The following is a 16,916-nucleotide window of genomic DNA, read 5'->3' as shown; positions in this document are numbered from 1 at the left end:
ACAAGGGTTTCTTATTATACAATTTAATGCTACTGAGTCCCCCTCTGTTTTGGCCCGTTTGGTTCCTAGTGAATGCACCCCTTTGTTTGAAGTTCTAGGCCCCTGGTAAGTTAGAAAAGTAGAATTTATTAAGCATTCATATATATATTGTAACCTATACTGTAAAATAGTTGTCTTGGTCTGTACAGCTGTACACTCCCCCCTAATAAAATATATTTAAAAACCATGATCTTGTTTGTTCACTCAGGGTTACTAGTGCCCTTTCCAAATGAGGGTACTGTACATAATGTTGGAAGGCTGGCCACACGAGACTACAGATGTGTTTACAGATCATGTATAATTTCCGTTGGGGGGTAGCCTACAGATAGTCTATCGTTTTCTATAAACCCATATATATCCAACTGAGATCCTTTTGGTTTGGCTGTGGTGCGTTCCCTTTATGGAAGCCTACTGCCCTCTGCTGGACAGTTGATCTACACGCCGATCAAAGAAGTCAAAACATAGCTGTATGTGCTTCTCAAAATCCCCTTGCTGCACATTTTGGTAATGCATTGTGGTAATGCTCCCACTCTCACCCAATAAAAAGTAATCTAAAACATCTGTATATATTTAAAAAGATTGTTACAAGTGTTAGCAGAATTTATTAGATAAAAGACAGAATCTATTAGTGAAGGTGCTGGAGGCCAAAGGGAAAAAGTCTCAGCATACTTCCAGTCAGATGCAAATTTCTTTAATTGTCGCTGAGCTTTCGGTCAGTCGACCTTCATCAGAGCATGTCTCCACAAACAATAGTGGGACATATACAATGCCTTCGGAAAGTATTCAGACCACTTGCCTTTTTCCACATTTTGTATTGTTACAGCCTTATTCTAAAATAGGTTAAATAAAATAAAAATCCTCAGCAATCTGCACACTACCTAATGACTAAGCGAAAACAGTTTTAGTTTTTTCTTCAAATGTATTCAAATAAAAAAAACTTATTTACACAAGTATTCAGACCCTTTGCTATGAGACTCAAAATTGAGCTCAGTTGCATCCTGTTTCCATTGATCATCCTTGAGATGTTTCTACAACTTGATTGGAGTCCACTTGTGGTAAATTCAATTGATTGGACATGATTTGGATTTGGATTTGATTTCGGATTTGGCACACAACTGTCGATATAAGGTCCCAAAGTTGACAGTGCATGTCAGAGCAAAAACCAAGCCATGAGGTCGAAGGAATTGTCCATAGCGCTCTGAGACAGGATTGTGTCGAGCCACAGATCTGGTGAAGGGTACCAAAACATGTATGCAGCGTTGAATATCCCCAAGAACACAGTGGCCTCCATCATTCTTAATTGGAATAAGTCTGGAGCCACCAAGACTTCCTAGAGCTGGCTGTCCGGCCAAACTGAGCAATCGGGGGAGAAGGGCCTTTATCAGGGAGGTGACCAAGAACCTGATGGTCACTCTGACATTGCTCTAGAGTTCCTCTGTGGAGATGGGAGAACCTTTAAGAAGGGAAACCATCTCTGCAGCACTCCACCAATCAGGCCTTTATGGTAGAGTGGCCAGACGGAAGCCACTCCTCAGTAAAAGGCCATGACCACCCACTTGGAGTTTGTCAAAAGGCACCTAAAGACTCTTGACCATGAAAAAGAAGATTCTCTGGTCTGTTGAAACTCGTTGACCTGAATGCCAAGCATCACATCTGGAGGAAACCTGCCACCATCTTAACGGTGAAGCATGGTGATGCTTCACTGTAGGTGATGCTCCAGAGCGCTCAGGACCTCAGACTGGGGCAAATGTTCCCCTTCCAACAGGACAACGACCCTAAGCACACAGCCAAGACAACGCAGGAGTGGCTTCGGGGCAAGTCTCTGAATATCCTTGAGTGGCCCAGCCAGAGCCCGGACTTGAACCCAATCGATCATCTCTGGAGAGACCTGAACACATAATAACTAACACAATAACGAGGCTATATACAGGGGGTACCAGTACCGAGTCAGTGTGTGGGGGTACAGGTTAGTTAAGGTAATTTGTACATGTAGGTAGGGGGGATGAAGTGACTATGCATAGAAAATAAACAGCGAATAGCAGCAGTGTACAAAACAAATGGGGGGGGGGGGGGGGCGCAATGTAAAGTGTCCGTGGCCATTTGATTAATTGTTCAGCAGTCTTATGGCTTGGGGGTAGAAGCTGTTAAGCAGCCTTTTGGTCCTAGACTTGTATTTGGCACATGTGACAGTTGGATTAGATTTTTTTTATTCACACCCCTTTGCTATGATACTCCAAATTGAGCTCCGGTGCATCCAATTTCCTTTGATTTGCCCTGAGACGTTGCTATAGCTTGATTGGAGTAAACTTGTGGCCAATTCAATTCTTTGGACATGATTTAGAAAGAAACACACCTGTCTATATAAGGTCCCACAATTGACAGTGCATGTCATAGGAACTTTGGTTTGGAAAGAAACGGCGCCTGTATGGTGAAGTCAGATATAGACAGACTTGTAAAGTCGGCTAAGGAACAGAAGTTGGGTTTTGGAGAAACGCCTTCAGTGTGTGCTTTGTAAGCCATGCAGCTGGACAATAGAGTGGTGAACGGATAGACATGGCTATGTACAGCAAGGTAGAAGAGCTGAGTGTGTGTTGAGGAAGAATCTGGACCAGTAGGAGTGACATTTTTGGTGAAAGTGTCTTGGGCAGTTAAAAAAAGTGGAGGAGGATGGGTTAAGGGTGAGGGATCCTGAGAGGATCACAGTGAGTAGTAGATTTGTGCTGGTATAGAGGGATAGAGTAACGATTGAGTTATGTTTCAGTAAGGTTGGCTTATTAGCGCTCATAGCAATGGTTATCAACTGTACTGCAGAAATGGAAAGTAAATCGCAGAAAATAGATGTTGTGGTGGCAGCTGCTGAGAAGTATTTGGGTATATGAGATTTGACTTCAGAAGTGTTACAGGGTTTGTTGAGTTGTGGTGTCCCATCCTCCCAGGCTGTTGGTATGTATGGGCAGGAGCAGATGGGGTCAAAGAAGTGGTTTGCCTCTACTTCAACTCCAATGCGGTGGAAGTGTAGACCTACTGTTCACTCCTCTTGGTGGTCAAATGCAGACCTTTCTACCTCCCGAGGGAGATTTCAGCTGTTATCGTGAATCTTGTATACATTCCACCTCAGGATAAGAAAATAACAAGCTGGCACTTAAACTGTACAAGGCTATAAACAAGCAAGAAAACCTACACCCAGAAGCTGCTTTTCTGGTTTCCGGCAAATTTAATTACGAGTCACTAAGACACGTGATGCTCAACATCCATCAACACGTCTCCGATGCCACTAGGGGCGATAAAGCTTTGGGCGTGAATGTAGTAATGCAAGTAACAGAGAACTCCTTTTGAAGTTTTAACACTTTTTTTTTGAATATCCTGGCGAGGTTTAGAGAGCTCAATTTGGTCTGCCTCTTCCACACAGGGTGGAGTAACCCCTGTCCAGAAAAAGCTGTCAATATGAAACAATGTTATCAATAAAGTCCTCTGTCGAATGACACACGACTGAGCCTATAGAACTGGCTCTTGGGTAAACCTTTTTTAAGGGCACTAGGATGAGTGCTACTTGCTAGGAGAAATGCGTTTGTCAGTCTTTTCCTGATACAGAGTGGTGATAAGTTCCCCATTCACATGCCCAAGAATGGACACGCTTATGGTCGTATTCAATGAAGAACTTCAGGTCAGTGTTCATAATATTAAAAAAGGAAGTGGATTCATGTTTTTGCTCAATGCCAATCCACACATAGAGCATATCATCAATATACCTGAACCATTTGAGGATCTTGGAGAAGGAAGGGTTCCTGGTCTCATCCTCGATAAACTTTGGCTCAAAATAGCCCACATAAATTGGAATAATTCGGGGCAAAGGTGGAGGCCATCGCAACTCCACTAACTTGAAGGGAAAATTATTTTACAAAGGCAAAGTAGTTGAGCTTGAGAACTAGAGAAGACAATTCACAGATGAATTCACTTAGTGGTGACATTTCACGTTCCTGTTGGCAATATCCCAGTGCATCTAAGGGAAAGGCCGATACCTTGTTAGTTTTACAACTGAATGCATTCAACTGAAATGTGTCTTCCGCATTTAACCCAACCCCTCTGAATCAGAGAGATGCGGGGCTGCATTAATCGACATTCACGTCTAGGCCTTTTTCATGACAGAAATTATTGTACAGGCTCTGTAGATCAAATGCAGCCCGCTATTGTGTAGCAGAATGTATTAGTAAATTATGGTTATCTCATATATAAACACATTTATACAATGCACTCACATAAATTGTAGAAATGTACGGTGTTTAGACACAAATATGACTTTGTGGCTGTGTTAACTAGTGACGACCGAAACTCATGCCTACCGCCCAACACTGCTTGTCTAACCAATCAGCTTTGACGAAGCATCTCAGTAGGCGGGATTTATCCGCTTCTTAGAACGCTGGTGTCGCCATTTTTCTTGTGTGACTGTAAGGCAGATTGAGGTAAGAGTCCCATTCAATCTTTCTTGGTCGATAACAAAAATGTAAATAACTATACTAAAACATTTGAAATCGATCCAAAGTGTATATTAATGTAATGCCTACCAGTACTAAATAATATTCTCAGTGTTTTGCAGTAGCAAAATTTGTTTTTAGAGTGCCCTTCTTCTCGGACGGACACGACGACGTGTGAGCTGGGTGGCAAGCTAACGTTAGCAGCTACGTAGCTTAGCAATTGCTCTATCTAGCTGCTATCTAGCTAGACAAGATGTACAATATTTTTCACCGTTTTCTAGGCATGTCTGATTTCGGACGCATGAAAGTTGTTTTGCCTTGGCATTGTCATGTTGAGGAAATAATACGCGGCTTATCTGCGTTTTCGAAGTTTGAAAAAAAGACCGGTTTCTGGACAAAGTAGTTAGCTACCATGCTAGACAGCTAGCCACTTAATGGTGAGGAGGAGGAGTCTACCGTTTCCCGGACGCGAATTCATCATACATTTTCTATATTCAGGGTCCACTCAAAACATAATTTTAAGCTTTGTTTTACTATTAACAGTTAGTTGATTGAGGTTGTATATCGATTTCTCACAAGTATGCCATCTGATATATTCGTTTGTCTTTTTGCCGCCAGTTCCTTATTCAGAGGGGTTGGGTTAAATGCGGAAGACACATTTCAGTTGAATATATTGTTAGACAACTGACTTAAGTCTTTCCCTATCAGGGCATTACAACTAGGTTTAGGGTCTCCTGAATTGGGGCACATGCGCACTAGGCCCGAGCTCGTTTAACCCTTTACCGTCTAAGCTAGCTGAACTATGCTTGTTTTCGTCCACATTGTCAAACTTCATAAATATTGCACCCTCAACTTTTTAAAACGGCTTTACTAGTTATACATTCATATAACTAAGATATTCCATGGAAATAAACTTAAATGGTGTATTTTGTTGAATAGTCATGACTGGTTTGACATGTTGTATGATGATAGTGGTGAAGGATATCATTTACATTGCTACTTAACACGGATCCAAGTTACGTTTTGAGATCCTTTGGCATAGGGTTAGCTGGACTGGACTTTTCTGGCTGGTCTTGGTACTGTGGCAACGGGCAGCCTCTCCTTGCTTGGCTCGACTAAGATATGTAGTGATTTTGCCAATAGACACAGTCATGTACCCTTAACATTTTTTAAACGAACTATGGTATTTGTTGTTTAAATCAGACTGTTAATATAATGAGTTATTTGACACGAAGAAACCCAGGGAAATAGATCGCATTGAATAGAATGAATGGCTAAATTACTTCCGCTCTGTCTATTGTTAATGCACAAAACCAGTGTACTGCACTTTGTAATATTAATTAGCTAGCATCTACAAGTAGGTAGTAAAGAAATGTGATGATAATGTGGTTAGCTATGTAGTCATATTTGAGATGCATATCCAGTCAGTTAGTAATTTGAAAGATTTTTAGGAAATGGACCAACAACATTGCCTGGATAAGTGGCCCGGGGGGGGGGTCTTGTCTCGTAATTGATATTTCCCCCCCTCTCACCTCAGGCTTTCTACAACACTGCTTCAAGGATGGTCAAGATCTTCATTGGGAATGTCCCTCGGGAGGCAGACAAGGATGAAATCCAGGCGCTCTTCTCACAATACGGTGCCGTCACAGAATGCGCTATCGTCAAGAATTTTGCATTCGTCCACATGGATGACCGTAAGTCTGCCACCAAAGCCATCCGTAGCCTGCACCTCTACAAGCTGCATGGCACGGCGATAAATGTCGAGGCTAGTCGCGGGAAGAACCAGGGGGCCGTCAAACTCCACGTGACAAACGTGGAGAAGGGCAACGATGATGAGCTCCGCACTCTGTTCGAGGAGTATGGCACGGTCTCTGAATGTGCTATTGTCAAAAACTTCGCGTTTGTGCACATGGACAACTCCGACGAAGCTTTGGATGCCATCAAGGGATTGGACAACATTGAATTCCAGGGTAAGATTTTTTTTTAAAGTCTTATGCTGTTTAGGCTTATGCTTATGCTCTTCCACCTAATCATGTTTTTTGATATTTCTCTCCCTAATAGGGAAACGTATCCATGTTCAGATATCAAAGAGCCGTCCCAGGTACGAGGAGGAAGAAGACTACCCCCCACCTCAGAGGGGGGGATACTGGCCCCCCCGTGGCTACCCCGGGGAGAGGCATGATCCTCCACCCCCTAGCTATCTAAGAGGTCGTCACCCACCCCCTCATCACGGGTACCCTGCCCCCCCTCCACCACCCCCTCCCCCTAGACGAGCCCCTTACCCAGAGCGTGCTTATGAGCGCGAGAGGGAGAGCTATGCCGTGGTGGATTACTATGAGAAATACAGGGCTCGCCCTGCCGCTTACGGCATAATGTCCTATGATGAGAGGCGTGTAGGCTCCTTACCCCCTCCTCCCCCGCCCCCCTCTTCCATGGTCAGGGAGCGTTTCATGGCCTCTGGCCTCGATCCATATGAGCGTCGCCCCCTCCCTCCTCCCCCCGCTGCGTACTACGCCAGGGACCGTAGTCCCATTCGGAGGGCCCCTCCTCCCCCCATGCCCCCCGCCGGTAACGGTTACTCCTATGAGCGTTCCCGACTCTCCCCCGTCTCTCGGCCCGCGATGTACAACCTACCACGTACCAGGGACCCCTACGCCGACAGGTTGCCACCGCCGCCACCGGCCCGCTATTACTAAGCAGCGTACACCGGCGTTTGACTCAAGGTGAGAATAGGCCTGCGCTACAAACATTATAATGGGAAATGGGAGGTGAAGTAGTACCTATCCTCTATATGGAGGGTCCAAGGTCACTTGATGCGCTCTTTAGAGGGGCTTCATGCCTCAGTTCTGAGAGGAATGGTCTGACAGTCGCTCTTCGCTAAACCTCCATATTAACTGATGCTTGAACTGGGAGAAAAAGCATGTGTAAGAGAGCTCTGCGAAAAATCGTAATTCTTAATCCTCTCGTTGGCACTGCTAGTTTGTAGGCAATGATTGAGCTAAACATAAATCATGTATTGGTAAAAGTGAGGAACTGAGAGTAATAATTTCACCATTTAGATGGAAATATTTCAAGTTGCTGATGATAATTGAACAATGAATGTAGTTCGCTTATAAATGGAAACATGTTCGCTAGTGGTGTAACAGGCGCTTGACTTGTGTGTGTGTGTGGTTTGCTCTCTTTCCAGGTTTAAATATTTCAACAAGAGCTGCGTCCTCGTCACCGCCGTCGTCTCCTGATGCACGCAGCGATTTACACCCGTCTGGTTGAGCGCGTTTCGTTCTCCTGCAACACTCTCAGGAGGAATTGTAATGCATGACCCCTCGTCATCTAAAACACTTTTATTACACTCGTATTGTTTTGGCCTTTTTTGTTTTGTATTTTAGTATTGTGCTTTAGCTACATTTATAGTCTCTGGCTCCCAGAAGCCTTTTAGTCAGTCGTTTTTATTTTATTTTACGTCCTTGATATACTGTAACGTGTCATGATACAAACTTTTGCTGTTAAATCAAATTTCTGAAATTTGATGAATGGAAGCTGCAGCACGTTATTATGAAAAGGATGTTATTAATATCAAATAATCGTGACTGTATATCGACTTGAATACGAACCATCATGTGTTTCCTTTTAAATTAAACCACCACGTTTGTTCAATCTACGTCTGAAATTATGACAAGTTATGGATTATGAAAAGGTTGCGCTCTGCGACAATGTACAACGGCGTAATAAAACCACTACGACGGACTACAACAATGGACTAGTTGGTTAATTTAATTAGACAAATATTTGCTGATGGTAGCTAGTTTTACTAAGGTGGGTAACGTTCTTGTTTGTCATCAGAGGACATGATTTTAGTAAATAAAATAAACTGAATTGTATAGTCATTTGGATATTTTTTTTTCTCTTGTTAAATCAGTCGTGTCAAAGATTCTTATATCACTATCAGTGATTCAATGGCGGATGATCAGTTGCTTCACAATATACTTAAACCATTGAATCGTGATCGTGTGAACGGGGGATATATGCTTGATGATAAATTAAGAATCGTCCTCTACCAATGTGAAATAACGTTATCGGATATGTCTCCCCTCGACTTCAAGAGCTCAATCACAATTGAACGATCTAAATCAACCCCTTCACTGCCCATCAATTTATTAAGGTGTCATGGTTTGGATTGATAGGGCTTTATTGTCATGTCCCCAGTTCTCACCATATTACAATTGGCATAACTGTTCTGAGCACCCTTGCTCTGGAAGACTCTTTGGAGAGATGTTCTTGGCACAGCCTGCAGTAACCTAACCAGGTAAGATGGGAATCGGGATCAGTTGTGGGTTGTATGAATCTAAGGGTTAAAGATGTGATGAATTTAGGTACACAGGAGTAGAGGTGTTTTGGCCAAGAGGTGTTTTCTGAATTTAGTACAGGGAAATGGCAAACAACCTTTTGATGTGTGCTTGATTTATGCCAGGTGTGGACAGGTAATATAGTTTTGTTATTCCTTTCCAAACAAAAAAGCAGTATGTCAATCAAATGTTTTTTAAGGGGGCAATCTGATTCGTCAACATCTTGGGACTTAGATTAATGATATATGCCTAGCCATTGATTCTTAAAGAATATAGCTTTAATACCTCATGAGCATAGATAAGCTGTCCTACCCAAAAAATGTTTCCAGCCCCAAACGTAAGCATGTTACTCCATTGTTTGTAAACAATGTTTAATTGTAAATTATAGCTATAGCTTCAAAGGCTGGTCAACTATTATTTTGAGCTCATAGATAGTTGTTTCAATAGCTCAGTTTATGATTTTCAGTGGTTACATTTCTCCAGCCCATCCCTCAGCTGTTAACCAAACAATTGTCGGGGGCTTTGTTATTTGAATCCAAGATTGCCCTTCCATAAGCAAGCAGGGACCAAGTATTTTCAGGTCAGCAGGTTCCTAGTGATGTGTGGTTGTATTTTTTGTTGTGTGCATATAAGAAAAATGAAAACGAGCGTTTATTGAACAAGTAAAGGTTGGTGAGTCTCCCCGTGTTGGACATATTGGTTCTTAGTGAATGCGCACCTGCGTTCAATGTTCTAGGCATCTGTTAAATTACAAATGTATAATTAATTGAGCATTCGTATGTAGTAAAACCTATACTGGAAATGATTATATTGGTTTGTACAGACTAAATGATTATATTGGTTTGTACAGACTGTCATTCCTACTATCCGGTGCCTTTTGGTCCTCATAACTTTAAAAAACGTGTTTGTGTGTGTATATGTATTTTATCAGAAAGCACACGTTTGACGTTCATAAAATATTGGTCAAACTCGGGCACTAAAATCCCTGTTGTGTTCATGATCCCATACAGTCCATCGCATAATCCTAACAGGGTGGCAATTTGGAGCATAAATTAGCCATAGCTCTGGATGATTTGAGATAGCATAATCGTGAACACTTAAAGGATTTTAACTTCTTTATGAAATGTTTTTTTAAGATTTTGAAATTTGATACGTTTTCTCTCATTTAGCCTAACAAAGGAAATGTATGACTAGCATAAAGAAAAATGCATAAAACCGAGTGTTTATATTTCTTTACATTTGGCACAATTGTTTTCCCCCACAAAACGGGATGTCCTGAACGTGGTTGTGGGAAGGGCATGTTTTCTTAACGGAGAATTACTGCATACTAAGGGTGAAAAGTGATATCGGGGCACACAATTTTAAATTCAATAGTTTATATTTCTCGTAGAAGTTGAATAACACCTGGGGTGGCATAAACGCCTACATCCACTGAAAAAAAGTGTTAAAAATGCGCACCATTCCCTTTCAAGATCTATATTTTTGTGTTTTTAAGGAAAGGACCCCTGACCTTAATCCCCCTCCCTGATTGTTTCATTTCCAAATAAAATACTTAAAACCATGATCTTGTTTGTTCACTCTGGGTTGATAGTGCCCTTTCCAAACAAGGGTACTGTACATACAATTTTGGGAGGGCTGGCCACACGAGACTACAGATGTGGTTACAGGTCATGTATAATTTCTGTTGGTTATTAGCCTATCATTTTTATAAACCCAAATTTAGCCATTATCATATGACTGACTGGTGATGAGATCATTTTGGTGTGCCTGTGGTCTCGGATTCCCTTTGAAGCTTACTGCCCTCTGCTGGGTAGATGGTGTACATAAAGTTCAAAGAAGTAAAGACAGCTGTGGCTGGCACTGGATGGTATGTTTCTCAAAATACTCTTACACCCCAACACATGCTCCCACTCTTACCCAATAAAAAGTAATCTAAAACGTATATATTTCAAAAGGTTAGTAAAAATGTTAGGATCATTTTATTTTTTTATCGCATGCTGTATATTTCAACAATATTTACAGACGTGCATATTTTATAATGCACTCACATAATTTGCTTTATAAAACTGTAAAATTAGTATCTCAGTCCCACTCATAATGACGTCTCACCCCAGAGTAAACCACGTTCATTGTCCTTTCACTTATAGTATGTTCGCATAATCTAAACCCAGAGGCCATCGCAAGATTTAAGGAACGCTTGTGAAACAAACAGAACAGACGGGTTTGAGAGGTCAATGAGAGAAGTGAAAAATTATTCCTTACTTTAAATTCCTCAATCTAAAGGCACAACCTAGATTCGGTCTATATCTTAACTAGTTGAACATCAAATTACTCCAACCTCGTGAAAGTGACGAACTGACACGTTTGCATTTTCGTCAATAACTTTATATCAAAGTAGTGCCTTTGATTTGACGGCTTGCTCAGTTCGGGCGAGAAGACCCGTTCGACCTGTTGACGTGTTTCTACACATTAGTTTTGCTATACAAAGTCGCCATAAATGTGGTGAAGGACTCAATGGAACGCAATCATCAACCAGATTGGCAACTATTTCATTGCATCCGTCTTGGAGCCCAGTTTCATAATATTACCATATGTCCCAGCTGCTTGCCATAGTTTTGAAGTAATCACGGAAAAACAGGCCTTATTAGGGCATTTTTCACCCTGCCAGCTCCTATTAGTTCTATTGAGCACTGTGGCACCGACTTGCCTTCCGAACGTTCTATTCCCAGTTTATTGTTCTACATCACAATGCCTGCTTTGCTATTGTTGGCAATGAGACCTGCCCACGTTGCTGGTAGTTCAAATGTAAACAACAGCAAAACATTACTCATGGAAGTCTGAGGTCGTCCCATTGTTTACTATAGGGAAATATAGGTATGTCTGTCTATTTTGCCAAATATCTCGCAATGTGTATATTTTGATTTTTTCAAGTCGGACACCATTTTAATCATAATAGTCTCCTCTTTCTAATTACATAAGGTTGGGTAGCGTACTCTCTAATATCGATCGCTAGACCAGAAATGGTCAAAAGTTGCCATTTTAGTTCCCTATTTCCTCGTTATGCAGACATAAGCACACTTGGCACCATCGAGGTGCGGATGTTTACTTTCTACACGAGTTGATATTTTGCAGTTTCTTCCAAAGAACCGATTGTAGTGGTAAAATAAAAGGAGATAACATTTTTTTTAGGCTAAATGGAATTCTAAGTGTCACTCCAGTCAAAACAGGCTCTGCGAACGTTCGATTCCATTCCTTTGCTATTGCCTCGCACTAGTGTTCCAGTTTAGCCAATGATCTTTTGCCATTTTTCAGCCTTGGGTGAATTATGACTCGTTCTATTGTCCAGCCTACTGCTAAACGCTAACTCCCATTCATGTAAGCTGGTTAGCATAGCTAGCATACAGAAATTGGTGGTCAAATTTGTTTTTAACTAATTTTATTTTTTTTATTTTTTATTTCAAATTTATTTAACCAGGTAGGCTAGTTGAGAACAAGTTCTCATTTGCAACTGCGACCTGGCCAAGATAAAGCATAGCAGTGTGAACAGACAACAACACAGAGTTACACATGGAGTAAACAATAAACAAGTCAATAACATGGTAGAAAAAAAAAAGAGAAAATACACTGCTCAAAAAAATAAAGGGAACACTTAAACAACACAATGTAACTCCAAGTCAATCACACTTCTGTGAAATCAAACTGTCCACTTAGGAAGCAACACTGATTGACAATAAATTTCACATACTGTTGTGCAAATGGAATAGACAAAAGGTGGAAATTATCGGCAATTAGCAAGACACCCCCCAAAACAGGAGTGATTCTGCAGGTGGTGACCACAGACCACTTCTCAGTTCCCATGCTTCCTGGCTGATGTTTTGGTCACTTTTGAATGCTGGTGGTGCTTTCACTCTAGTGGTAGCATGAGACGGAGTCTACAACCCACACAAGTGGCTCAGGGAGTGCAGTTCATCCAGGATGGCACATCAATGCGAACTGTGGCAAAAAGGTTTGCTGTGTCTGCCAGCGTAGTGGCCAGAGCATGCAGGCGCTACCAGGAGACAGGCCAGTACATCAGGAGACGTGGAGGAGGGCGTAGGAGGGCAACAACCCAGCAGCAGGACCGCTACCTCCGCCTTTGTGCAAGGAGGTGCACTGCCAGCGCCCTGCAAAATGACCTCCAGCAGGCCACAAATGTGCATGTGTCTGCTCAAACGGTCAGAAACAGACTCCATGAGGGTGGTATGAGGGCCTGACGTCCACAGGTGGGGGTTGTGCTTACAGCCCAACACCGTGCAGGACGTTTGGCATTTGCCAGAGAACACAAAGATTGGCAAATTCGCAACTGGCGCCCTGTGCTCTTCACAGATAAAAGCAGGTTCACACTGAGCACATGTGACAGACGTGACAGAGTCTGGAGACGCTGTGGAGAACGTTCTGGTGCCTGCAACATCCTCCAGCATGACCGGTTTGGCGATGGGTCAGTCATGGTGTGGGGTGGCATTTCTTTGTGGGGCCGCACAGCCCTCCATGTGCTCGCCAGAGGTAGCCTGACTGCCATTAGGTACCGAGATGAGTTCCTCAGACCCCTTGTGAGACCATATGCTGACACATGCACATTTGTGGCCTGCTGGAGTTCATTTTGCAGGGCTCTGGCAGTGCACCTCCTTGCACAAAGGCGGAGGTAGCGGTCCTGCTGCTGGGTTGTTGCCCTCCTACGGCCTCCTCCACGTCTCCTGATGTACTGGCCTGTCTCCTGGTAGGGCCTCCATGCTCTGGACACTACGCTGACAGACACAGCAAACCTTTTTGCCACAGTTCGCATTGATGTGCCATCCTGGATGAACTGCACTACCTGAGCCACTTGTGTGGGTTGTAGACTCCGTCTCATGCTACCACTAGAGTGAGAGCACCGCCAGCATTCAAAAGTGACCAAAACATCAGCCAGGAAGCATAGGAAATGAGAAGTGGTCTGTGGTCACCACCTGCAGTATCACTCCTGTTTTGGGGGGTGTCTTGCTTATTGTCTATAATTTCCACCTTTTGTCTATTCCATTTGCACAACAGCATGTGAAATGTATTGTCAATCAGTGTTGCTTCCTAAGTGGACAGTTTGATTTCACAGAAGTGTGATTGACTTGGAATTACATTGTGTTGTTTAAGTGTTCCCTTTATTTTTTTGAGCAGTGTATATACAATGTGTGCAAAAGGCATGAGGTAGGCAATAAATCGAGTAATGCAGTTGATTGGTAACGATGACATGAACATATGTTGGGGTTGACGTCCATACAGGCATTATACTATTTTTACCACAACAGTGTGAAAAACACATAAACAATAGCCTAAATTTAGGCTAATTTAGCTGGGAGGCAATGAGGTGTCTCAGGATCAGGCCTATCCCCCATGCATTTCCATGGCAATTCCATTGTTTTTGTTGAGTTCGACTGACCCCTTTACCAAATATATCGCCAACAAGTGTGATCGGTGATTTCTATTGGAGAAGCAGTTTTAGCTTATCTTCATACTGTACTGTCTGCCTGTGAGTCAGCTAGCTGATTGAGGCAAGTGTCCCATTCAATCTTTCTTAGTCGATTTTTTGTTGTAAATAACTGTACATTAACGTTTTAAATCAACATGAAGTCTATATTTAAGCAATTAGGCCCGAGGGGGTGTGGTATATGGCCAATATACCACGACTAAGGGCTGTTCTTATGCACAACGCAACGCAAAGTGCCTGGATACAGCCCTTTAGTGGTAGTATATTGATAATATACCACAAAACCCTGAGGTGCCTTATTGCGATTATAAACTGATTACCAACTTCTCTGTCGACACTCCACACTGTCCTTTCCCACCTGTACAAAAGGAACACCTATGTGAGAATGATATTGATTGACTACAGCTCAGTGTTCAACACCATAGTGCCCTCAAAGCTCATCACTAAGCTAAGGATCCTGGGAGTAAACACCTCCCTCTGCAACTAGATCTTGGACTTCCTGATGGGCCACCCCCAGGTGGTAAGGGTAGGTAACAACACATCTGCCATGTTGATCCTCAACACGGAGGCCCCTCGGGTGCGTGCTCAGTCCCCTCCTGTACGCCCTGTTCACTCATTACTGCATGGCCAGGCACAACTCCAACACCACCATTAAGTTTGCTGACGACGCAACAGTGGTAGACCTGATCACCGATAACGATGAGACAGCTAATGTGGAGGAGGTCAGTGATCTGTCCGTGTGGTGCCAGCATAACAACCTCTCCCTCAATGTGATCAAGACAAAGGAGATGATTGTGGACCACAGGAAAAGGAGGACTAAGCACACCCCCCATTTTCATCATTCAGGCTCACCAGATCTTTCATCTCTATCAGATTTTCCATCACATGGCCATTTCCATCCATCTGTTTCCCCCATAGCTTGTTGTGGGCATTCAAATCGCCACACAACATTACCTTACTTCTATCCTGGCCCTCCATTTCCAGAACATCCAGGTCCAATACGGATTCCAGGTCCAACACGGATTATAGTAGTTCACTACCACTATCACCCCTCCTCTCAACCACACCTCCACCACCACACATTCCTTTTCAATACCTTTACCTAGCATCCTGTAAGGAACTCTTTGCTTCCCCCCCTTACTATGACCATAACTGTAAGGAAGGCTTTGCCCCCCGTACTACCACCATAACTAAAATCCAATAATACATGACTCCACCCTCGGCTGATTGAGGTAATCTCGAACCTCTTCCCATGTCAATCCTTTCATTCTCAGATGTCTCCCAACCGCTTTCACTATGAGCTGAATCCTCTCTGTTTTAAATTCTACTTTAGCAGTGCTATTGATAGCTCCTGCTATGAACGTCACCTGCTTTCTCTTATCTATGTTTACCATATCGCCGCTCACCTTCTCCGTAATCCCCGGTCTAGATGCTTCTACCCATCTCTCCCTTGAACCTGTATTTCCCTGGACCTGGAACACCCTCACTCCCTCAGCATATGACACCCTTCTCTCAACTCTCACTTGTAGCACCTCCACTGCCTGCTTCATTGCCTCACACCCACTATATGTCACACTATGAGCACCCCCACAGCTGCAGCACTTTGGTTGTACACCGTCCCAACACTTCCCAAGCTCATGCTCCCCTCCACACCTGGCACACCTCTTTTTCTCTTTACAGACTGTTGCCACATGCCCAAACCTCTGGCATGTATAACATCTTAAAGGCTTCGGTACATAAGCCCTCACCTAATAACTCATATATCCTATGGTTACTTTATTTGGCAGTACCCTGTCCTTAAAGTGTAACAGAATAGATGTGCTATCTACCCTAACTCCACCCCTTGTTACTTGCAATCTTTGAACATTCACTAGAACACCTCTCAAGTTGTTGTTTACCTCTTTAGTGCTAACACTCACAGGAACACCTGTTATCACCCCTTTAATCCACTGCCTCACCGCTTGATCAGTCCAGCTGCTCCACACCACCTTACACTTCCCTATTTGCTTCACCCTGAGAGCTGTTTCCCTCTGCTCCATGTCCTTACAGAATACCAACAAGCTCCCATCTCTTAACACTTCAGCATTGACAACTTTCCAAATCAACTATTTTATCACAGCCGTCAACCTTATTGAACTCATTGCCACCCAACTCCCCTTCCTCCCTAAACTTCAGAATCACTTTATGCTCCTCCTCACCTCCATGCTCCCCTTGCGACTTATCTGTCCCTTCCTCGGCACACTCTATCCCCGAACTGCCGCTAGCATTGGAAACTATGTTGCTCTCCTCAAACTTTTCTGCCTCCATAGACCTCTCGCTCCCCTTCAAATTCCTACTCCCTTTCTTTCCCGTCTTCTTTTTCTCTTTCTTACTCCCCCTTTATTTGTACCACTATGCTCCATACTTGCTTCACTTTCTTCTCCATCACTATCTTCTACCATCTCTGACCCAGTCACGGCACAGCTGTAAAGTTTGATTGCTGTTTTATCAACGATTGATCGCAAGCCACAGATTTTAGCCTCTCCCTCACTTTTGTCCCCTACTCCTCTCGCCCGGTTAGCTAGCTAT

At 43.1% G+C, this 16,916-nt stretch overlaps 1 protein-coding gene across 1 annotated transcript; it reads left to right on the top strand.

Moving 5' to 3' along the window:
* Positions 1 to 4,414: 4,414 nt before the first annotated feature.
* On the top strand, positions 4,415 to 8,395 carry LOC129835316 (RNA-binding protein 4B-like). The gene is made up of 4 exons (XM_055900901.1): positions 4,415 to 4,499; positions 6,049 to 6,481; positions 6,573 to 7,234; positions 7,699 to 8,395. The coding sequence occupies exons 2-3, from the start codon at positions 6,073 to 6,075 to the stop codon at positions 7,205 to 7,207; spliced, it is 1,044 nt and encodes a 347-aa protein (XP_055756876.1). The 5' UTR covers positions 4,415 to 4,499; positions 6,049 to 6,072; the 3' UTR covers positions 7,208 to 7,234; positions 7,699 to 8,395.
* Positions 8,396 to 16,916: the final 8,521 nt, after the last annotated feature.

Source organism: Salvelinus fontinalis, chromosome 36 (genome assembly GCF_029448725.1).
Source record: "Salvelinus fontinalis isolate EN_2023a chromosome 36, ASM2944872v1, whole genome shotgun sequence".
Classification (NCBI taxonomy): Eukaryota; Metazoa; Chordata; class Actinopteri; order Salmoniformes; family Salmonidae; genus Salvelinus; species Salvelinus fontinalis.
This window is presented reverse-complemented; position numbering and strand designations above follow the sequence as displayed.

Coding starts and splice junctions, on each gene's coding strand:
- LOC129835316 (XM_055900901.1), top strand. CDS start 6,073: ATGGTCAAGATCTTCATTGGGAATGTCCCTCGGGAGGCAGACAAGGAT. Junction 6,482..6,572: donor GGACAACATTGAATTCCAGG/GTAAGATTTTTT, acceptor TCTCCCTAATAG/GGAAACGTATCCATGTTCAG.